Source organism: Oenanthe melanoleuca, chromosome 27 (genome assembly GCF_029582105.1).
Source record: "Oenanthe melanoleuca isolate GR-GAL-2019-014 chromosome 27, OMel1.0, whole genome shotgun sequence".
NCBI classification, from domain to species: Eukaryota; Metazoa; Chordata; class Aves; order Passeriformes; family Muscicapidae; genus Oenanthe; species Oenanthe melanoleuca.
In genome coordinates, this window is record NC_079360.1 from 3,237,902 (window position 1) to 3,260,797 (window position 22,896).

At 54.4% G+C, this 22,896-nt stretch overlaps 1 protein-coding gene across 2 annotated transcripts; it reads left to right on the forward strand.

Annotated features, from left to right (window-relative positions):
• Positions 1-94: 94 nt before the first annotated feature.
• DHX58 (DExH-box helicase 58) lies at positions 95-18,383 on the forward strand. Of its 2 annotated transcripts, none has more exons than XM_056511839.1 (12): positions 95-419; positions 496-697; positions 796-986; positions 1,199-1,315; positions 1,541-1,667; positions 1,747-1,929; positions 2,013-2,269; positions 2,392-2,541; positions 2,771-2,932; positions 17,143-17,333; positions 17,502-17,598; positions 17,840-18,383. In XM_056511839.1, the coding sequence occupies exons 1-12, from the start codon at positions 252-254 to the stop codon at positions 18,017-18,019; spliced, it is 2,025 nt and encodes a 674-aa protein (XP_056367814.1). In that variant the 5' UTR covers positions 95-251; the 3' UTR covers positions 18,020-18,383. The 2 variants fall into 2 exon arrangements, with proteins under 2 accessions (XP_056367814.1, XP_056367813.1); XM_056511838.1 differs by having other exon boundaries at positions 155-419; positions 817-986.
• Positions 18,384-22,896: the final 4,513 nt, after the last annotated feature.

Sequence of the window (22,896 nt, forward strand, 5' to 3'; positions counted from 1 at the left end):
TGGTTGGGGTGCACGGTGCCGCACTGGGGGGCGGAGGGTTAGAAGGGAGATCCACCGAGTTTTGGTTTTGACTCCAGTTCCCAGCCGGGGTCCCGGGGGTTCCCCGGGCGGCTCGGCTCGGCTCTGTTCAGCTGGGTTGGCTCCAGCGTGGCCCCCCCTCTCTGGGCCTCCCCGTGCCCCGCCCGCCGGGACCGGGCGGACGCGCCGCCTCCAGTTTCGTTTCCCGGCTGCGAGAGCCGGGGCGGCGGGGAATGGAGCTGCGGGGGTACCAGCGGGAGGCGGCGGCCCCGGCCCTGCGCGGCCGCAACAGCATCGTCTGGCTGCCCACGGGCGCCGGGAAGACCCGCGTGGCCGTGCACGTCTGCCAGCAGCACCTGGAGAGCCGGCGGGGCCGCAAGGTGGCCGTGCTGGTCAACAAGGTGCTGCCCTGCCCCAGCGCCGCGGGAGCCACGCGTGGTGGTCCTGCCGGTGCTGAGTGCGGTCCTGTGGGCGCAGGTGCACCTGGTGGACCAGCACACCGAGAAGGAGTTCCACCAACTGCAGGGCGCCTTCAAGGTGACGTCCATCAGCGGGGACACCAGCCACAAAACTTTCTTCGCCGACCTGGTGAAGAAGAACGATGTTGTCATCTGCACAGCCCAGATTCTGCAGAATGCCCTGGTCAGCACGGAGGAGGACATGCACGTGGAGCTGACAGGTAGGTGCTAGACTACATATTCTGCTGGCCCCACAGCTGTGGCTGAGCTCCCAGCTAAGCCACCATCTCACCCTGCTCCCCTCCCTGGCCTGGAGCAGATTTCTCACTGCTGGTGATAGACGAGTGCCACCACACGCACAAGGACGCTGTCTACAACAAGATCATGCTGAGATACCTTCAGCACAAGCTCAGTGGGGAGCAGAACCTGCCACAGATCCTGGGGCTGACGGCATCCCCTGGCACTGGGAGGGCAACATCCTTTGAGGGGGCCGTACAGCACATCCTGCAGGTGTGTCCTGTGTCCCCTGTCCTGCTTCAGCACAGCTTTCCTGGGGGCCAGCAGGGTGTTCCTTGGGATGGGTGTTGATGCCCAGATGTGTTGGTGCTCGATAGCCCAGAGGAGTCATCCCCAAACTCACCAGGATGCCAGTGAGCACCACATGCTGCTGCATTGTCCTGGGCAGATGGGCTCAGGGTGGAAGCAGAGTCTTTGCCTCTCAGATCTGTGCCAACCTGGACACTGAGAAGATCACATCAATGCAGGACGAGGTGCAGCACCTGCAGAGCCATGTCCCCCAACCCAAGAAGCAGTATGACCTGTGCCAGGAGAGAGCTCAGGTGAGGGAGGGCTGCTGGGAGCCATGGGGCTGCTCACTGGGTGGAAGATGAGACCCCCATCCCTGCTGGGTGAGGGGCTGGGTCCCTTCATCCATTTCACTCAGGCCAGTGCGAAAAATCAGTTGACTCAGAGTTTTGGTGCCGAGGGATCCTGCAACTGTCTGGGTCCCATCATGCAAGCAGCTTGCCACAATTGCTGGGTCCTGAGCCCCTCCCTGCTCCCAGGACCCCTTTGGTGAGCAGCTGAAGAAGGTGATGGTGCAGATCCAGCAGTTCATGGGGGAGCCAGATCTCCCACGGGACTTCGGCACGCAGATTTATGAGCAGCGCATTGTGGAGCTGGAAAAGAAAGGTGAGGGTGCAGCAGAGTGGGTGTGGCAGGGCTGAGCAGGGGGACAGGCTGTGACTGGGGTGTCCCCCGGCCCCTCCAGCCACAGAGACGTTTCGTCGCAAGACGCGGGTGTGCGCCCTGCACCTGCGCAAGTACAACGACGCGCTGCTGATCAACGACACCGTGCGGATGGTGGACGCCTTCCAGTGCCTGCAGCAGTTCTACAGCGCTGAGAGGGATAAGAAGGACCCCACCGAACAGTTCCTGGCTGCCGCCTTTGAGGGTAACAGAGGGGCCTGCAGGGGGGTGGTGCTGGCTGAATTTTGGGTGCAGGGAGTGGCCCTGACACCCCACTCGCCTGTGCAGAGAACAGGGCGAGCCTGCAGGCACTGGCTGGGGACCATCGCTATGAGAACCCCAGGCTGGGCAAGCTGGAGGAGATCCTGCGTGAGCACTTTCAGCCCCTGGGCACTTCTCGTGGCATTGTCTTCACCAAGACCAGGCAGAGCGCCCACAGCCTGTTCAGCTGGCTGCAGACCACAGCCACGCTCCACGGGCAGCACATCAGGGCTGCTGTTCTCACCGGTGCTGGATACAGCAACCAGACCAGGCACATGACTCAGGTGAGTGGAGGGTGGGCAGGAACGGGACCGACCCCACTCTGCACATTTTGGGGGTGCTGTAGGTGCTGCCCAGGTCTCAGAGACCTGCGCAGCTGCTGAAGCATCACCCCCTGTCTACCCAGAATGAGCAGCAGAATGTGATCAAGCAGTTCCGTGAGGGAGCCCTCAACCTTCTCTTCTCCACCAGTGTGGCCGAGGAGGGCCTGGACATCCCCGAGTGCAACATCGTGGTCCGCTATGGGCTGATGACCAATGAGATCTCCATGATGCAGGTGCTGTCCAGGCTCCCTCTGGCCCTGCCAGGATCTCCCAAATCTGCAGGGGTGGGACGTGGGGGCTCTTGCATTCCCTGCAGCTCCTTGGGGATGAGCCCAGCCCCTGGCAGAACATCCCTTGGCAAGGTGCAGGGGTGGGTGGAGGTGGCTCTGTTCTCAGGGTGGCACAGAAGGGTTGGCTGTGTCCCTCCTCCGCTGACTGCAATGTTTGGACCTTGCCCGGCAGGCCCGGGGCCGTGCCCGTGCTGAGAACAGTGTCTACTCCGTCCTTGCCAAAGCCAACAGCAGAGAGGTGACCCGAGAGCTGCTCAATGAGGACCTGGTAGACCTCATGAAGAGGGCGATTCAGGCAGTGCAAGCCATGCCTGAGCAGGAGTACTGCCAAAAGGTGGGTACTGGTGCTGCTGTGGGTGCTGGCAGGGCCAGGCAGCTCTTGGCCCCCTCTGCACCCTGCATTTGGCTGCCTGCTCTGTCTCAGAGAAGCCCTGGATCCTGGGATGGGGTTGTGTGAGGGGCATGGGGCAGCATGTGCCTGTCCTGCCCTGCCTGTCCTGCCCTGTGGCTTGTGCTGCTGGGATGATGCATCCCTCAGTAGCCATGGATCTTGCCATGTCTGCCATCTGTCCTTGTGTAAGAGCTGAAATGAGGGATGCAGGGCTCTAGGTGGCTCTTTAAAATGCTGTTTATTTTATCCAAATGATACAGGAATTCACAGGTCATGGGTAACAAGAGCCAAGCCCACAGCTTTTCCAGCATCAGCTGTAGGTTCCCCTGAAGCCAACTCTAGTTCTGGTTACATTATGTACTTCTTATTGCAGAGCATCTTAAGACATAACAACCAATCAATACTTTTGCTATTACCTATAGCCTATCATAACTACTAACATTACCATATTCATATTACTGTTTTCCAATCACAGAAAATTAGTATGTTACAGTTTAAACTAGAAGTTCTTTTTCAGTTTTCTCCCAGTGGAAGATTTTGAGATCTTTCTTTCTACTTGCAACATGGCATTTTTGTTCGCCTGTGAAAATCTTTTTTGCTTGGTAAAAACATCTTTTGTTCGAGGCGGATTTATTCTTTGCTCAGAGTCATAAAAACCCCTTCCACCTCACTTGCTCTTTGGCTTCTTAGTTATCCAGTAAGACTGGCACATCAATTCTTTTCTTCTATATCAAAACTTGCTCTCATTTCTATTCCTTCTTCAGCTTCTACATTCAAAGATTTCTGTTACACATACATATCAGTGAGACCTTGCTGTCAAATCCTTGTCTTTTCCAACATCCTTGCCTGCAATTCTGTGCTGACCCCTTGTCCTGGTTTGAAGGACAGGTCTCTGACAATAAAGGCGGAAGCTTCTCTTTGAAATGGAGAATGTAAACCTTGTCCCTCCATATTATTATAATTTTAAAATTAAGGGGCTCTCGGGCAAAGATATGGGAATTAGGAATAACAGTTCTTTACTAGGAAAATTAAAATAGAAATACAGTATTACAAAGAACTATCCCAAACCCTGCCAGAGTCAGAATCCAAGCTGACACCCGTCAGTCAGGGTGTTGGCATCAGTCCCTGTCCAAGTTTAGGACAAAACTGGGGAAAAGCCTCCAAAGGAGCCCCCCAAAATAAACCCCCCTCACAATTCCTCCCCCCCACTGGGCTCGGAGAGAATTTTACTCGGGGGGAAAAGTGGAAAAAACTTGTTTATTAACAAACACAAGAAAAACACTTCCCAGCAACAGGAAAGTACAATCCCAGATGACAAAAGAACTGTTTTCACCAAAGTGAGAGACGGTCGCTGCTGGGAAGGGCGAGAAGCTTCTTGGGCAGGCTCCGGAGGCAGTCTCTGATGCTCAGGTCCCGTCCGGAGCCGGTACAGATCTTGGAGCTGAAGGAGAGAAGGGGGAGGGGAAGGCAGCAGCAGCCAGGGCAGAGCCGGGGCAGTGCCGGGGCAGCAGCAGCGGGGCAGAAGCAATAGGGCAAAAGCAGCGGGGCAGAAGCAGCGGCTGGGGTAGCTAGCACAGCAAGCAGCAGCAGCAGCCGGGGCAGCAGGGCAAGCCAAGCAAGCACAGCCCCCGGGCACCACCCCCCCAGGGGTGGAGAAAGGGCACCGGCGGCAGCTCCATGCAGACAGAGAGGTGTGGGGGCGGGAGAGGAGCAGACAAAACACCAACCCAGAACATTCCACCCCTTATCCCACATCGTGAACGTTACACACGATTGGGATATACACCCACTCACTACAACGTAAAGCTTTCATCCGACTTGCGCAAACCTTCATCACTTACACATTTCCTCTCATTTCACTTACTCAGACCTTCAACACTTACATATGTCTTTCTGTCTCATCCTACAATCAGTTCTCCCTGTGGTATACACCGTGTTGTTCCATCTTCCTGCATTATCCACCACGTGCATCCTGGTCCTTGAGCAAAGACAATCCCACGAATGGGTTTGCCTGTACTCGAAGCAGGATTAACCCATACTGCCTTTCCTAACAGACCTCTGACATGGGCCACTGGGACTTTATCTCCATCCACTGTATTAAGGGAGTCAGACTGGGCAGGACCTGCTCGGTTGATGGAACCTCTGGTGTTAACTAACCAAGTAGCCTTTGCTAGATGTTGTTCCCAGTTCTTAAAAGACCCCCCACCCAATGCCTTCAAGGTGGTTTTCAGTAATCCATTGTACCTTTCCACTTTACCTGCAGCTGGTGCATGGTAAGCGATGTGGTACACCCGCTCAATGCCATGTTCTCTAGCCCAGGTGTTAATGAGATTGTTCTTAAAATGAGTCCCATTGTCTGACTCAATTCTCTCAGGGGTGCCATGCCTCCACAGGACCTGCTTTTCCAGGCCCAGGATGGTGTTGCGGGCTGTAGCATGAGACACTGGGTATGTCTCTAACCATCCAGTTGTGGCTTCCAACATGGTCAGGACATAGCGCTTGCCCTGGCGGGTCTGAGGCAGTGTGATGTAGTCAATCTGCCAGGCCTCTCCATACTTATACTTGGACCACCGCCCCCCATACCAGAGGGGCTTCACCCGCTTGACTTGCTTAATGGCAGCGCACGTGTCACAGTCGTGGATAACCTGGGAGATGCTGTCCATGGTTAGATCCACCCCTCGGTCTCGTGCCCACTTGTAGGTGGCATCTCTGCCCTGATGACCTGAGGCATCATGGGCCCATCGAGCTAGGAACAATTCTCCCTTGTGTTCCCAATCTAAGTCTATCTTCGACACCCCTATCCTTGCAGCTTGATCTACTTGCTGATTATGTTGCTGCTCCTCATTGGCTCTCTTTCTGGGGACATGGGCATCTACATGGCAAACTTTTACAGGTAGTTTCTCTAATCGAGTAGTGATGTCTTTCCACTCTTCAGCAGCCCAAATTGGTTTTCCTCTGCGCTGCCAGTTCGCCTTTTTCCATTTCTTCAACCATCCCCACAGAGCATTGGCTACCACCCAGGAATCGGTGTATAAATAGAGTTTCGGCCATTTCTCTCTCTCTGCGATGTTAAGGGCCAGTTGGACAGCTTTGAGTTCGGCGAATTGACTGGATCCACCCTCTCCTTCAGTGGCCTCTGCAACCCGTCGTGTGGGGCTCCATACAGCCGCTTTCCATCTCCGGTTCATCCCCACGACGCGACAGGAGCCATCAGTGAATAGAGCATAGCGTGTTTCCTCTGCCGGTAGCTCGTTGTATGGTGGAGCTTCTTCAGCCCGTGTCACTGGTTCTTGTTCTTCATCCGCGACACCGAAACTTTCACCTTCGGGCCAGTTTGTAATTATTTCCAGAATCCCAGGGCGATTTAGTTTCCCGATTCTGGCACGCTGAGTGATGAGGGCAATCCACTTGCTCCACGTGGCACTGGTGGCATGGTGGGTTGAGGGAACCTTTCCGCTGAACATCCACCCCAGCACCGGTAGTCGGGGTGCCAGGAGAAGCTGTGCTTCCGTACCAATGACTTGTGAGGCGGCTTGGACTCCCTCATAGGCGGCCAAAATTTCCTTCTCCGTTGGGGTGTAATTGCCTTCAGACCCTCTGTAACTTCTGCTCCAAAATCCCAGGGGTCGGCCTCGGGTCTCACCAGGCACCTTCTGCCACAGGCTCCAGGACAGACCATGGTTCCCGGCTGCAGAGTAGAGCACATTCTTTACCTCTGGTCCCGTCCTGACTGGGCCAAGGGCTACTGCATGAGCGATCTCCTGCTTGATCTGGGCAAAAGCTTGCTGTTGTTCAGGGCCCCAGTGGAAATCGTTCTTCTTGCGAGTGACCTGGTAAAGAGGGCTCACAATTTGGCTGTACTCAGGGATGTGCATTCTCCAAAAGCCTATGGCACCTAGGAAAGCTTGGGTCTCTTTCTTGTTGGTAGGTGGGGACATAGCTGTAATTTTGTTAATGACATCAGTAGGAATCTGACGCCGTCCATCTTGCCACTTCACTCCCAGGAACTGGATCTCACGTGCAGGTCCCTTAACCTTACTCTTCTTGATGGCGAAGCCGGCTTCCAGGAGAATTTGGATAATTTTCTCTCCTTTCTCAAACACTTCTGCTGCTGTGTTTCCCCATACGATGATGTCATCAATATATTGTAGATGTTCTGGAGCCTCACCCTTTTCCAGTGCAGCCTGGATCAGTCCATGACAGATGGTGGGACTGTGTTTCCACCCCTGGGGCAGTCGGTTCCAGGTGTACTACACGCCCCTCCAGGTGAAAGCAAACTGCGGCCTGCACTCTGCTTGCAAAGGAATGGAGAAAAACGCATTGGCAATGTCAATGGTGGCATACCACCTTGCTGCCTTGGACTCCAGCTCGTACTGCAGCTCCAGCATGTCCGGCACGGCAGCGCTCAGCGGTGGAGTCACTTCATTCAAGGCACGATAGTCCACAGTCAGTCTCCATTCTCCATTAGATTTTCGCACAGGCCAGATGGGGCTGTTGAAGGGTGAGTGGGTTTTGCTCACCACCCCTTGGCTCTCCAGCTCACGGATCATCTTGTGAATGGGGATCACACCATCTCGAGTCGTCCTATATTGCCGGCGATGTACTATTGAAGTGGCAATTGGCACTCGTTGCTCTTCTCCTTTCAGCAGTCCTACTGTAATGGGATTCTCAGCTAGTCCAGGCAGGGTGTTCAATTGCTGGATATGCTCTGCCATTACAGCCGCTATCCCGAATGCCCACTTAAGGCCTTTTGGATCCTTAAAATACCCGCTCCGAAGGTAATCTATGCCCAAAATGCATGGGGCCTCTGGACCAGTCACAACAAGATGTTTCTTCCATTCCCTTCCAGTTAAACTCACTTCAGCTTCCACCAGGGTGAAGTCCTGCGAGCCACCTGTTACACCCGCGATGGAAACAGATTCTTCCCCCACATATCTTGATGGAATTATCGTACATTGGGCACCTGTGTCAACTAAAGCTCGGTACTTCTGTGGTTTCGATGTGCCAGGCCACCGAATCCACACAGTCCAAAAGACACGATTTTCCCTCGCCTCACCCTGGCTAGAGGCAGGGCCCCTCTAAGCCTGTTTATCTTTCTTCCCTGGGGCATGCATCTTAGAAGTTCCTTCGAGAGGGTCAGACATGTCATTATCACTATCATATTTGGCACTTTGGGTACGGGCAACAGGAGCGGCTCTCCTTCGGATGGAACTTCCGCTTTCAATCTTGCCTTCCTTCAAATCCCTCACCCGTCGTGCCAGAGCAGCCGTAGGCTTTCCATCCCATCTCCTCATGTTCTCTCCAGAATCCTGCAGGAAAAACCATAACTCGGCCCGGGGAGTGTACCTCCTCTCCCCATCGGGAGAACGTCTACGTTGGCTGCCAGGACGTCTAATTTGCACAGCTGAAATTTGGAGGAGGTCCTCCTTAATTTCCTCCCTGAGCCTCTTATGATTTTCCTCTATCTTGTCCTCTAAATTTTGCAAGCGTGTTTCCACGGCGGCGATTCTGGCATGGGTTGGGCCATGCACAGCATCCGCGTATGCCCGGAGCTTCTTCGCCATGTCCAGCACCGTTTCATATACCTCTTCCCGCTTCATTATGGCCAAAGCAGACGCATATTCAGATGGCCCGAGTCGCACCAGCTTCCTCCACATTACAGGGGTGCATGGTACCAGGTCTGGGTTCCTAGTTGTTATATCATCTGAAAAAATGATCTCCGCCACTGCCATCTCCCTCAGACGTTGGATCCCTTGCTCTATGGTTTTCCACTTGGTCTGTTGCATATACAGGTCATCGGCACACAGATATCTTTGTGCCACGCTATCCAGAACACGTGCCCAGAGGCTTTGAGGGTTAGCCTCCCTCATCATACCTTGATCGATGACCGGATCATGAGACAAGGATCCCAGGTGTCTCACCTCAGTGCCATCTAAGATGGTAGCCTCGCCTGCCGCATCCCACAGCCGGACCAGCCAACTAATTATGGATTCATCGGGCTGTCTTGTATAATCCTTTCTTAAACCCCGAAGATCTTTTAAGGACAGGGACTCATTATTAGTTTCTGATCTCACACCAATGGTTTTAACTCTTGATTTTACATCAGGAGGTGTTGAAGGTCCTTCTCCTGCATCCTCATCATCATCCTCCACTAGCCAATCGGTCTTCTTGGTGCACTTCCCACTCCTTGTACTGGTAGCCACAGCCATTGGTTGAAGCTTGCTTTCTAATTTCATCCCTGTCCTCAAGCCTGGGGTGCTAACTACAGCCTGAGTAGCTGGCATAGTAGCTATGTTATCTCCCTGTTCCCTTTCCTTTGTTTGTTGTTCTCCACTATCTAACAGGGTACGATAAGCATACGCCAGAGCCCAGCTCACTGTAGTAATCTTTTTTTCCCTGGAGCTATTGTGGCATTTCTCTTTCACATATTTTACCACCTCAGCCGGGTTCTGAATTTGCTCATGTGAAAAATCCCAAACCATAGGATCAGAAAATTCCTTTAACATCTGGCCCAGATCCTGCCATTTTCCACACCACTCAGGACTCCTCACACTTTGTCCTGCTGCTAAATCAGGAGTCGCACCAGCACCTCTAGAAATCTCAGCCCTGATTTTATATAAACTGTAAACTGTGTAGAGGAAGCTTACAACATTAAACATCAGAAAGATGATCTCTTTAATACTAAAGGAGAACTGCACATATCCTAATAACGAGGTAAAAAATTCAGAGGAGACAAAGGGAAGCAAAGGCTGAAAAGCCTCCTCCCCTGCTTCTCCTCTAATAAACTGGATGCATATCCATAACCAGGATCCAGAAGATATCCCTGGAACCAATTCCAGCATTTTCATAAACCTCTTACAAGCCATTGCAACCAAGCCCAGTCCAATCAATATTTTGGTCATTATCCCTCTAGTATAAAAACTACAAATAAGGGACAGTACTGGAGCTATTTCCGGGCAGGAAAATAACCCCAGAGACCAAAGAGGCATTAAAACCTCAAAAAACCCCAGTATCCAGAACCACATACTAAAATCCATTCCAAACAGCATTATATACAGTTACACAGCTTTTTCCACTTTCTTCGGATCCCCGTACGGGCCACCAAATTATTTGTCCAAGTTTAGGACAAAACTGGGGAAAAGCCTCCAAAGGAGCCCCCCAAAATAAACCCCCCTCACAATTCCTCCCCCTCACTGGGCTCGGAGAGAATTTTACTCGGGGGGAAAAGTGGAAAAAACTTGTTTATTAACAAACACAAGAAAAACACTTCCCAGCAACAGGAAAGTACAATCCCAGATGACAAAAGAACTGTTTTCACCGAAGTGAGAGACGGTCGCTGCTGGGAAGGGCGAGAAGCTTCTTGGGCAGGCTCTGGAGGCAGTCTCTGATGTCCAGGTCCCGTCCGGAGCCGGTACAGATCTTGGAGCTGAAGGAGAGAAGGGGGAGGGGAAGGCAGCAGCAGCCAGGGCAGAGCAGAGCGGGGCAGAAGCAATAGGGCAAAAGCAGCGGGGCAGAAGCAGCGGCCGGGGTAGCTAGCACAGCAAGCAGCAGCAGCAGCCGGGGCAGCAGGGCAAGCCAAGCAAGCACAGCCCCCGGGCACCACCCCCCCAGGGGTGGAGAAAGGGCACCGGCGGCAGCTCCATGCAGACAGCAAGGTGTGGGAGCGGGAGAGGAGCAGACAAAACACCAACCCAGGACATTCCACCCCTTATCCCACATCGTGAACGTTACACACGATTGGGATATACACCCACTCACTACAACGTAAAAGCTTTCATCCGACTTGCGCAAACTTTCATCACTTACACATTTCCTCTCATTTCACTTACTCAGACCTTCAACACTTACATATGTCTTTCTGTCTCATCCTACAATCAGTTCTCCCTGTGGTATACACCGTGTTGTTCCATCTTCCTGCATTATCCACCACGTGCATCCTGGTCCTTGAGCAAAGACAATCCCACGAATGGGTTTGCCTGTACTCGAAGCAGGATTAACCCATACTGCCTTTCCTAACAGACCTCTGACATGGGCCACTGGGACTTTATCTCCATCCACTGTATTAAGGGAGTCAGACTGGGCAGGACCTGCTCGGTTGATGGAACCTCTGGTGTTAACTAACCAAGTAGCCTTTGCTAGATGTTGTTCCCAGTTCTTAAAAGACCCCCCACCCAATGCCTTCAAGGTGGTTTTCAGTAATCCATTGTACCTTTCCACTTTACCTGCAGCTGGTGCATGGTAAGGGATGTGGTACACCCACTCAATGCCATGTTCTCTAGCCCAGGTGTTAATGAGATTGTTCTTAAAATGAGTCCCATTGTCTGACTCAATTCTCTCAGGGGTGCCATGCCTCCACAGGACCTGCTTTTCCAGGCCCAGGATGGTGTTGCGGGCTATAGCACGAGACACTGGGTACATCTCTAACCATCCAGTTGTGGCTTCCACCATGGTCAGGACATAGCGCTTGCCCTGGCGGGTCTGAGGCAGTGTGATGTAGTCAATCTGCCAGGCCTCTCCATACTTATACTTGGACCACCGCCCCCCATACCAGAGGGGCTTCACCCGCTTGACTTGCTTAATGGCAGCGCACGTGTCACAGTCGTGGATAACCTGGGAGATGCTGTCCATGGTTAGATCCACCCCTCGGTCTCGTGCCCACTTGTAGGTGGCATCTCTGCCCTGATGACCCGAGGCATCATGGGCCCATCGAGCTAGGAACAATTCTCCCTTGTGTTCCCAATCTAAGTCTATCTTCGACACCCCTATCCTTGCAGCTTGATCTACTTGCTGATTATGTTGCTGCTCCTCATTGGCTCTCTTTCTGGGGACATGGGCGTCTACATGGCGAACTTTCACAGGTAGTTTCTCTAATCGAGTAGCGATGTCTTTCCACTCTTCAGCAGCCCAAATTGGTTTTCCTCTGCGCTGCCAGTTCGCCTTTTTCCATTTCTTCAACCATCCCCACAGAGCATTGGCTACCACCCAGGAATCGGTGTATAAATAGAGTTTCGGCCATTTCTCTCTCTCTGCGATGTTAAGGGCCAGTTGGACAGCTTTGAGTTCGGCAAGTTGACTGGATCCACCCTCTCCTTCAGTGGCCTCTGCAACCCGTCGTGTGGGGCTCCATACAGCCGCTTTCCATCTCCGGTTCATCCCCACAACGCGACAGGAGCCATCAGTGAATAGAGCATAGCATGTTTCCTCTGCCGGTAGCTCGTTGTATGGTGGAGCTTCTTCAGCCCGTGTCACTGGTTCTTGTTCTTCATCCGCGACACCGAAACTTTCACCTTCGGGCCAGTTTGTAATTATTTCCAGAATCCCAGGGCGATTTAGTTTCCCGATTCTGGCACGCTGAGTGATGAGGGCTATCCACTTGCTCCACGTGGCACTGGTGGCATGGTGGGTTGAGGGAACCTTTCCGCTGAACATCCACCCCAGCACTGGTAGTCGGGGTGCCAGGAGAAGCTGTGCTTCCGTACCAATGACTTGTGAGGCGGCTTGGACTCCCTCATAGGCGGCCAAAATTTCCTTCTCCGTTGGGGTGTAATTGCCTTCAGACCCTCTGTAACTTCTACTCCAAAATCCCAGGGGTCGGCCTCGGGTCTCACCAGGCACCTTCTGCCACAGGCTCCAGGACAGACCATGGTTCCCAGCTGCAGAGTAGAGCACATTCTTTACCTCTGGTCCCGTTCTGACTGGGCCAAGGGCTACTGCATGAGCGATCTCCTGCTTGATCTGGGCAAAAGCTTGCTGTTGTTCAGGGCCCCAGTGGAAATCGTTCTTCTTGCGAGTGACCTGGTAAAGAGGGCTTACAATTTGGCTGTACTCAGGGATGTGCATTCTCCAAAAGCCTATGGCACCTAGGAAAGCTTGGGTCTCTTTCTTGTTGGTAGGTGGGGACATAGCTGTAATTTTGTTAATGACATCAGTAGGAATCTGACGCCGTCCATCTTGCCACTTCACTCCCAGGAACTGGATCTCACGTGCAGGTCCCTTAACCTTACTCTTCTTGATGGCGAAGCCGGCTTCCAGGAGAATTTGGATAATTTTCTCTCCTTTCTCAAACACTTCTGCTGCTGTGTTTCCCCATACGATGATGTCATCAATATATTGTAGATGTTCTGGAGCCTCACCCTTTTCCAGTGCAGCCTGGATCAGTCCATGACAGATGGTGGGACTGTGTTTCCACCCCTGGGGCAGTCGGTTCCAGGTGTACTGCACGCCCCTCCAAGTGAAAGCAAACTGCGGCCTGCACTCTGCTTGCAAAGGAATGGAGAAAAACGCATTGGCAATGTCAATGGTGGCATACCACCTTGCTGCCTTGGACTCCAGCTCGTACTGCAGCTCCAGCATGTCCGGCACGGCAGCGCTCAGCGGTGGAGTCACTTCATTCAAGGCACGATAGTCCACAGTCAGTCTCCATTCTCCATTAGATTTTCGCACAGGCCAGATGGGGCTGTTGAAGGGTGAGTGGGTTTTGCTCACCACCCCTTGGCTCTCCAGCTCACGGATCATCTTGTGAATGGGGATCACACCATCTCGAGTCGTCCTATATTGCCGGCGATGTACTATTGAAGTGGCAATTGGCACTCGTTGCTCTTCTCCTTTCAGCAGTCCTACTGTAATGGGATTCTCAGCTAGTCCAGGCAGGGTGTTCAATTGCTGGATATGCTCTGCCATTACAGCCGCTATCCCGAATGCCCACTTAAGGCCTTTTGGATCCTTAAAATACCCGCTCCGAAGGTAATCTATGCCCAAAATGCATGGGGCCTCTGGACCAGTCACAACAAGATGTTTCTTCCATTCCCTTCCAGTTAAACTCACTTCAGCTTCCACCAGGGTGAAGTCCTGCGAGCCACCTGTTACACCCGCGATGGAAACAGATTCTTCCCCCACATATCTTGATGGAATTATCGTACATTGGGCACCTGTATCAACTAAAGCTCGGTACTTCTGTGGTTTCGATGTGCCAGGCCACCGAATCCACACAGTCCAAAAGACACGATTTTCCCTCGCCTCACCCTGGCTAGAGGCAGGGCCCCTCTAAGCCTGTTTATCTTTCTTCCCTGGGGCATGCATCTTAGAAGTTCCTTCGAGAGGGTCAGACATGTCATTATCACTATCATATTTGGCACTTTGGGTACGGGCAACAGGAGCGGCTCTCCTTCGGATGGAACTTCCGCTTTCAATCTTGCCTTCCTTCAAATCCCTCACCCGTCGTGCCAGAGCAGCCGTAGGCTTTCCATCCCATCTCCTCATGTTCTCTCCAGAATCCTGCAAGAAAAACCATAGCTCGGCCCGGGGAGTGTACCTCCTCTCCCCATCGGGAGAACGTCTACGTTGGCTGCCAGGACGTCTAATTTGCACAGCTGAAATTTGGAGGAGGTCCTCCTTAATTTCCTCCCTGAGCCTCTTATGATTTTCCTCTATCTTGTCCTCTAAGTTCTGCAAGCGTGTTTCCACGGCGGCGATTCTGGCATGGGTTGGGCCATGCACAGCATCCGCGTATGCCCGGAGCTTCTTTGCCATGTCCAGCACTGTTTCATATACCTCTTCCCGCTTCATTATGGCCAAAGCAGAGGCATATTCAGATGGCCCGAGTCGCACCAGCTTCCTCCACATTACAGGTGTGCATGGTACCAGGTCTGGGTTCCTAGTTGTTATATCATCTGAAAAAATGATCTCCGCCACTGCCATCTCCCTCAAACGTTGGATCCCTTGCTCTATGGTTTTCCACTTGGTCTGCTGCATATACAGGTCATCGGCACACAGATATCTTTGTGCTACGCTGTCTAAAACACGTGCCCAGAGGCTTTGAGGGTTAGCCTCCCTCATCATACCTTGATCGATGACCGGATCATGAGACAGGGATCCCAGGTGTCTCACCTCAGTGCCATCTAGGATGGTAGCCTCGCCTGCCGCATCCCACAGCCGGACCAGCCAACTAATTATGGATTCATCGGGCTGTCTTGTATAATCCTTTCTTAAACCCCGAAGATCTTTTAAGGACAGGGACTCATTATTAGTTTCTGATCTCACACCAGTGGTTTTAACTCTTGATTTTACATCAGGAGGTGTTGAAGGTCCTTCTCCTGCATCCTCATCATCATCCTCCACTGGCCGATCGGTCTTCTTGGTGCACTTCCCACTCCTTGTACTGGTAGCCACAGCCATTGGTTGAAGCTTGCTTTCTGATTTCATCCCTGTCCTCGAGCCTGGGGTGCTAACTACGGCCTAAGTAGCTGGCATAGTAGCTATGTTATCTCCCTGTTCCCTTTCCTTTGTTTGTTGTTCTCCACTATCTAACAGGGTACGATAAGCATACGCCAGAGCCCAGCTCACCGTAGTAATCTTTTTTTCCCTGGAGCTATTGTGGCATTTCTCTTTCACATATTTTACCACCTCAGCCGGGTTCTGAATTTGCTCATGTGAAAAATCCCAAATCATAGGATCAGAAAATTCCTTTAACATCTGGCCCAGATCCTGCCATTTTCCACACCACTCAGGACTCCTCACACTTTGTCCTGCTGCTAAATCAGGAGTCGCACCAGCACCTCTAGAAATCTCAGCCCTGATTTTATATAAACTGTAAACTGTGTAGAGGAAGCTTACAACATTAAACATCAGAAAGATGATCTCTTTAATACTAAAGGAGAACTGCACATATCCTAATAACGAGGTAAAAAATTCAGAGGAGACAAAGGGAAGCAAAGGCTGAAAAGCCTCCTCCCCTGCTTCTCCTCTAATAAACTGGATGCATATCCATAACCAGGATCCAGAAGATATCCCTGGAACCGATTCCAGCATTTTCATAAACCTCTTACAAGCCATTGCAACCAAGCCCAGTCCAATCAATATTTTGGTCATTATCCCTCTAGTATAAAAACTACAAATAAGGGACAGTACTGGAGCTATTTCCGGGCAGGAAAATAACCCCAGAGACCAAAGAGGCATTAAAACCTCAAAAAACCCCAGTATCCAGAACCACATACTAAAATCCATTCCAAACAGCATTATATATAGTTACACAGCTTTTTCCACTTTCTTCGGATCCCCGTACGGGCCACCAAATTATTTGTCCAAGTTTAGGACAAAACTGGGGAAAAGCCTCCAAAGGAGCCCCCCAAAATAAACCCCCCTCACAATTCCTCCCCCTCACTGGGCTCGGAGAGAATTTTACTCGGGGGGAAAAGTGGAAAAAACTTGTTTATTAACAAACACAAGAAAAACACTTCCCAGCAACAGGAAAGTACAATCCCAGATGACAAAAGAACTGTTTTCACCAAAGTGAGAGACGGCCGCTGCTGGGAAGGGCGAGAAGCTTCTTGGGCAGGCTCCGGAGGCAGTCTCTGATGCTCAGGTCCCGTCCGGAGCCGGTACAGATCTTGGAGCTGAAGGAGAGAAGGGGGGAGGGGAAGGCAGCAGCAGCCAGGGCAGAGCCGGGGCAGCAGCAGCAGCAGCGGGGCAGAAGCAATAGGGCAAAAGCAGCGGGGCAGAAGCAGCGGCCGGGGTAGCAGCAAGCAGCAGCAGCAGCAGCAGCCGGGGCAGCAGGGCAAGCCAAGCAAGCACAGCCCCCGGGCACCACCCCCCCCAGGGGGGGAGAAAGGGCACCGGCGGCAGCTCCATGCAGACAGCGAGGTGTGGGAGCGGGAGAGGAGCAGACACAACACCAACCCAGGACAGTCCCATTAAATGGTGGCTGCATCCTCCTGCAGTGGCAGATGTGGTTCAGCTGGAGCAGTGCTCCTGTAGAAGGTGCAGTTTTCCTGTGAAGGTCCAGGGATGATGTGGAAAGGTCTGGTTTTCTTCTGGAATCCAATGGAAAGATGGAAACTTGCTGTCCAAAATCTCAGTTTTTTATCTAGGTAGGAAATGTTTAGCTCCTCCTCCTGGGTGGAGCATCTCCCAGTGGGATGATGTAATTTATCAGTCATACACTGGGACTTAACGGCCCAACAGCAGATGATATCTTCCTGTAGGGAGGATGGGTTGTGAAAAGATAAAGATGATTGCCCCAGCTGGTTTAAAGATGGCCCATTAGCAGATGGTATGTGCCACGGAGATAAGGAAATCAGAACCCCACCCAGCTTTAAATCTGGTGATAGAATACACATTTCTGGCCACATCAAGCCAACTCACCCCTGTATCCCCAGATCCGGGAGCTGCAGCAGGTGGCCGTGGCCAGCTGGCTGATGAAGGAGTCCCGGATCAGCGAGCGGCGGCGGCTGCACGACCCGGCAGCCGTTCGCCTGCACTGCGCCGGCTGCGGCACGGCCGTGTGCCGCGGCAGCGACATCCGCGCCGTGGAGGGCATGCACCACGTCAACGTCAACCCCCACTTCGGGTAGGAGGCTCACCTGGGCACGGCTGGGCTGGGCAGGGAGATGGGCAAGGGTAGCACCAGCCTGCTGCCAGCTCATTCTCAGGTACAGGGAGGTTGCAGGAATTTTGACTGCTCTGTTGGTGTCCCCTGGACCATCACCCTTATTGGTTGGTGGCCTTTTCCTTCCAGGTCGTTTTACAAAGTTTCTTCTGGGAAAATGCAGTTCCAGCGGACTTTCAGGGACTGGGAGCCTGGCTGCCGTATCTCCTGCAAAGCCTGCAGCCAGGTGAGCACCACAGTTCCCCTGTGTCTGCAGCCCAGCCAGAGCTGGAGGGACAGGAAAGGCTGTGCCTTGTGCCCAGCTCATAGCTGCACGTGCCTGTGTCATGTGTGTGCTGCAGGACATGGTCACGGGCTGTCTCCAAAGGAGGGACATGCCTTGGGAGCAAGGAGCTGCCCATCCCTGTGTGTGTGCAGCCTGGGGATACTGTGTGCACTGAGTAACTGTCCCCTCTCTGCCCACACAGGACTGGGGGATGGAGATTCTGTACCAGCAGGTGAAGCTGCCTGTCCTCTGCATCAAAAACTTTGTGGTGGAGACACCAGCAGAGAAGAGGAGGTTCAAGAAGTGGGGCTCTGTGACATTCCCCATCAAGGCGTTTAACTATGTGGAGTACTGCTCTGACACCTACAGCCTGTCCCTCTAGCACAGGCTCTGTTCAGAAGAGAACTATTCCCAGGACATTTTCAGGGTGCTACATAAAAAGGGGAGGCTCCCTAGACCCTTGGACAGAGAGCTATGGCTCACTCCTCTCTTCCTTAATGGTCTGAACGCCAGCTGCATGTCCCATGGCTGCTGAAGGAGCTTTGCTGCACCCACCTAGAAAGGATGAAATGCTGGGATTGAAAACCACTTAAACCCTTCCTTGCTCCCCATGCTGCTGCCTTCTCCTCTGCAGCCCTGCCAGGAAATCCATCCATTTCTGTGGGTCCAGGACATAGCCCAGCGCTTCTGCACTCCAGTTTATGAATTTGATGTGTCTCCATTAAAAACACACGTGCTAGACTGAAGGGGCAGGGTGGCTGCTCACTCCTGGCAAGAGCTGGCTGGGCACAGAAGGCTTAGAGGAGGTACACTGCCCCACAGCCAGAAATCCCTGTACCCTGTGCCAGCAGAACGGGGGTCTTCCAGGGGGCAGTGGAGTCTGTGAGGCTGCCCCGGCCCTCCCCCATCTCACCTTCCCGAGGTGCAGAACGAGCCTGAACCCCTCTGGGGCAGCCCCGGGGATCACTGCGGGGCTCCAGGCGTCCCCTCGCTCTCACCTGGGAGCGCTCTGGAAAGTCCTTTTGGGTCCGAGCTGCGGGCAGCCGCGGGGCTTGGGCAGCACTCGGCACCGGGCTCGGGTCAGGACCGGGCCGGGTTCGGAGCGAGGGATTCGGTACCGGGAGCGCAGCCCGGAGCGTGCGGCCGCCCATGCTGCCCCCAGCCGGCCGCTAGAGGGAGCCCCGGGCCGGGAACCGGGGATAACCGGGAACCGGGAAGGATCGGGGGGAACGGGGGATGTTCGGGGAACCGGGAATAACCGGGAACCGGGAAAGGATCGGGGGGAACGGGGAACGATCCGGGGGACCGGGGGATAACCGGGAACCGGGAAAGGATCGGGGGGAACGGGGGATGCTCGGGGAACCGGGGATAACCGGGAACCGGGAAAGGATCGGGGGGAACGGGGAACGATCCGGGGGACCGGGGGATAACCGGGAACCGGGAAAGGATCGGGGGGGAACGGGGGATGTTCGGGGAACCGGGAGATAACCGGGAACCGGGAAAGGATCGGGGGGAACGGGGGATGCTCGGGGAACCGGGGATAACCGGGAACCGGGAAAGGATCGGGGGGAACGGGGGATGCTCGGGGAACCGGGGATAACCGGGAACCGGGAAAGGATCGGGGGGAACGGGGGATGTTCGGGGAACCGGGAGATAACCGGGAACCGGGAAAGGATCGGGGGGAACGGGGGATGTTCGGGGAACCGGGGGATAACCGGGAACCGGGAAAGGATCGGGGGGAACGGGGAACGATCCGGGGGACCGGGGGATAACCGGGAACCGGGAAAGGGATCGGGGGGAACGGGGAACGATCCGGGGGATGCCTGTGGAACCGGGGGATGTTCAGGGAACGGGGAAACCATCCGGGGGGACCCGGGGGTGTTCGGAGAACCGGGAAACCATCCGGGGGTTGCCCGGGGAGGTGGGAAACGATCCGAGGGGATCGGGGAACGCCCGCGGAACCGGAGGATGATCCGGCGGGACCGGGGGATGCCTGTGGAAGGGCGGGATGTTCGGGGAATCGGGGGATGATCCAGCGAGCACAGGGCGCTGCAGCGCTCGCACCCGCCGCTCCACGCGTGTCCCTTTCCCGCTGGCCGGGGGCTCCCAGCGCCAGGGAGCAGCACGGAGCCTCGGCAGGTCACGGGTGGCTCCGTGGGTGCGGGGGAGCTGCAGAAGATCAAGGACATGTGCAGGGGACCAGAGTCCTGCTCCTGCCTGACTTTGGTACCAGAGGTTCCCGCAGTGTCAGGCACACTTTTAGGTAGAGATGGCCCCGGGGAAACCAAACTCCTGTTCATCAGAAATTGGGTAATGAGGCCATTTGAGTTATTTGTAGCTCCCTGTGGGCTGGGATGGCCTCTCCTCCCACTCCCTAGGCAGGATCCCTCCCGCAGGGACCCCAGACCGTTTTGCTCAGCTCAAATTGCCCTGATTTATGCTTGGAGAATTCACGTTATGAGTTAGCCCAGTGTGTGCCCACAGTGCTGGGTGGTGTAGCCTCTCACCAGCCCTAGTAGATCTGTCTGTCTGCTTGGGTGCCCCAAACCAGAATTTCTGTAACAAAACTTGCCCCTTTTTGAGGGGGTGCAGCTGACTTCATGGGATACGGGGCCAGGACAGCACTATGAGTCTCTGTGGGTTTTGCAAGTGGGTCTATATCCAGCCTCTGCTGGTTCTTCCCTCTGCCAACCTGCTTTAGCGTCAGCTGCATCTGATTTCTCCTTCCCAGGGGCTCGGTCACCTTGGGCAGCAGGGAGCAGCCGAGCTGCAGCGATCGGTGCTGCGACCTTGCTCGGTGTCCTTTGGGGCTGGCATCCTTCTGAGCCAGCATCCTTCTGAGCCAGCATCCTTCAGGACTGGCATCTTTCAGAGCTGGCCTCCTGTGGCCAAATCCCCAGGCTGGAAGCAGTCTGTGGCTCGAAGCACCTTTGCTTGTCTCAGCTCCCCAAAGCACTGATGTTCCGGCCATCAGACTCGCTGCCTGTAAGCAGAGATGGGCACCATTAGCCCCGCAGCAAACAGCTGCTGCAGCAAGTTCTGCTGGCAGAAACCCCATGAAGGGGTTTGCCCCTGTCCCAGGGGCTGCCAGTGTGTGCACAGCCCCTGCAGTGCCTGTGGCCTCCTGCCCCAGCCACCCCCTGTGCCCCTGGGTGTGCTCACAGAGTCAGGGCAATGCAGCAATTTATTTTTCACAGCTCATTTCATTTGTCATCAGTGCAGAGCAGTCAGAAAGCACTGATTCCCCTCTCAAGGCACCAGCTGGAAAACCTCCGGCTCGTCCACCTGGCAGTGCCTCAGGTCAGCCCTTTCCCCAGGCTGGTGTTTAGTGGGACTTAGCACTCAGCCTGTTCGACTTATCGGGAAGGAGCCTGAGATGTGACTTGATTACAGCATGCACGTATCTTCCTGGGGAGAAAACTGCTGGGTATTAAAGGGCTCTTTAACTTGGCAGAGAGAGGAATAATGAGAACTGGGGCTGAAAGATAAAGTCAGGCAAATTGAAATTTGAAATCCAGGGCAGGTCTGCAGCAAGGAGGGCACAGAGCAGCCGAAGCAGGACCCCAGGCACCTTTATCAAAGACATGCCTGGTGGGGGTCCTGCCCTGCGGGTGGCTCCATCCTGCTTCGTGTTCCTGGCTCAGGCAGCAGCAGGATGAGCAGCAGGAGTCCGGTCGCATCCTGGGCGAGGGGGATGGGGACTGAATTTTGCTTCCCAGGCACATCTGAAAATCTGACTATTGCACAGTATCTCTTCCAGAGCCCGGGAGTACATCAGACCCCGAGGTGACCTTTCCCGGGACAGCTGGAGTTTCCCTCTCTGTACCAGGGGAAATTCCAGTCTTCAGAAAAGTGTGTGTGCTGGAGGTATTCCATCCCGAAAACCAGAAGCTCTGTCCCCATTTTGTTCCTGCATCCATCCCCTGCGCTCCACGGGAGCCTGCGGAGCGTGCGGGGGCGTCCCTGCCCTGCCCGGTGCCGACCGGCGGCCGCATGTCGAACGATCCCCGCCGGGAGTTAATCCTGACTGTTCGCATGTCAGGATGCTGGTGGATTAAACAAGGGGATTAGCATCAAACAATTTCCCTCGCGCCCCGACCGGGAGGCAGGAAATATAATCACTGCAGGTTTATTCTGCTTAGGTTAAAACAGCTCCCGGGCATGTAGCGTGCGATGCCATCCGAGCCCGGCACAGCGAGCCACGAGCACCGGGACGAGGAGGGCAAAGCCAGGGGCTGCTCATCCCGGGGGAGTCAGGGAGCTGTCCCAGCTGGAGCCTGGAGTGGATCCCGCAGCCAAACCATGCTGTGCCAGCGCAGAGGAGCCAGCCCGGCTTGGGGAAAGGCTACAGCCCTTCACTGGGTGTCCCCTGGAGGGTACCACAGCCAGGACTGGGGAGACTCCAGCCCCCCACAGCCACCGAGCCCCCTGGCACCATCCTGCTGCCTGCTCCTGCCAGCCTGGGCTCAGCTGCAGATGGCAGAGGATGGAACAGCCTCGAGGATGTGAAGGCAAATCTGTTTTCCCAACAGCTCCTGGGTTCCCGAGCCAGGGAATGGTGATGCTGCTCTGATCTGATGGCAGCAATGCTGCAGGCTGCCAGCTTTCATCCCGAGCTTGGTGCTCACCTGCGATCCCAGGGTCCCCTGTCAGTACCAGGGCACAATCCTCTGCTCTCAGCCCAACCCCGGGATTTTGATGGAAAAGCTCGTGCAGCACTGGCTGGGGCACAACATCTTGGTTTCTCTTTGGACCAAAGCACTGTGGGAGCAGCTGGACTCACATCCCTATGCCCTCACTGGCCCGGATCTTTTGGTCCCTGGAGGTTTCTTGGCTGCTTTCCTCTGAGGAGCAATCCCAGGGCAGCCAAGTCCCTGGTCAGCTGAGAACACGACCATCACATATGCCCACCTTGTTTTTCTAGGAAAGGGCTAAAAATATCATTCCAGGGCTGTGTGGAAAGGCCTGGGCAGATCCTCAGCTACGGGGAATCAAGTGATTTACAGCCTGTAGCCTGTGCAGGGGCAGAGACAATCCCTGGGCCAGGACACGTCTCTGTGGGGCAGATGAGCAGGGGAGCTGCAGGTTCCCCCTTCCTCAGTGCTGCTGGGGGGTGGCCACTCTCCTTCTTGCCATTTTGGGTGACTCTATTTGGGCTGGGCATTGGCAGGATGTGGGGAAGGAGACACAGCAAAGTGGGGTAAGACCCAGGGACAGCTGGCACAGTCTGGAGTCTGCTTGGGATCCCTGGTACAAGCT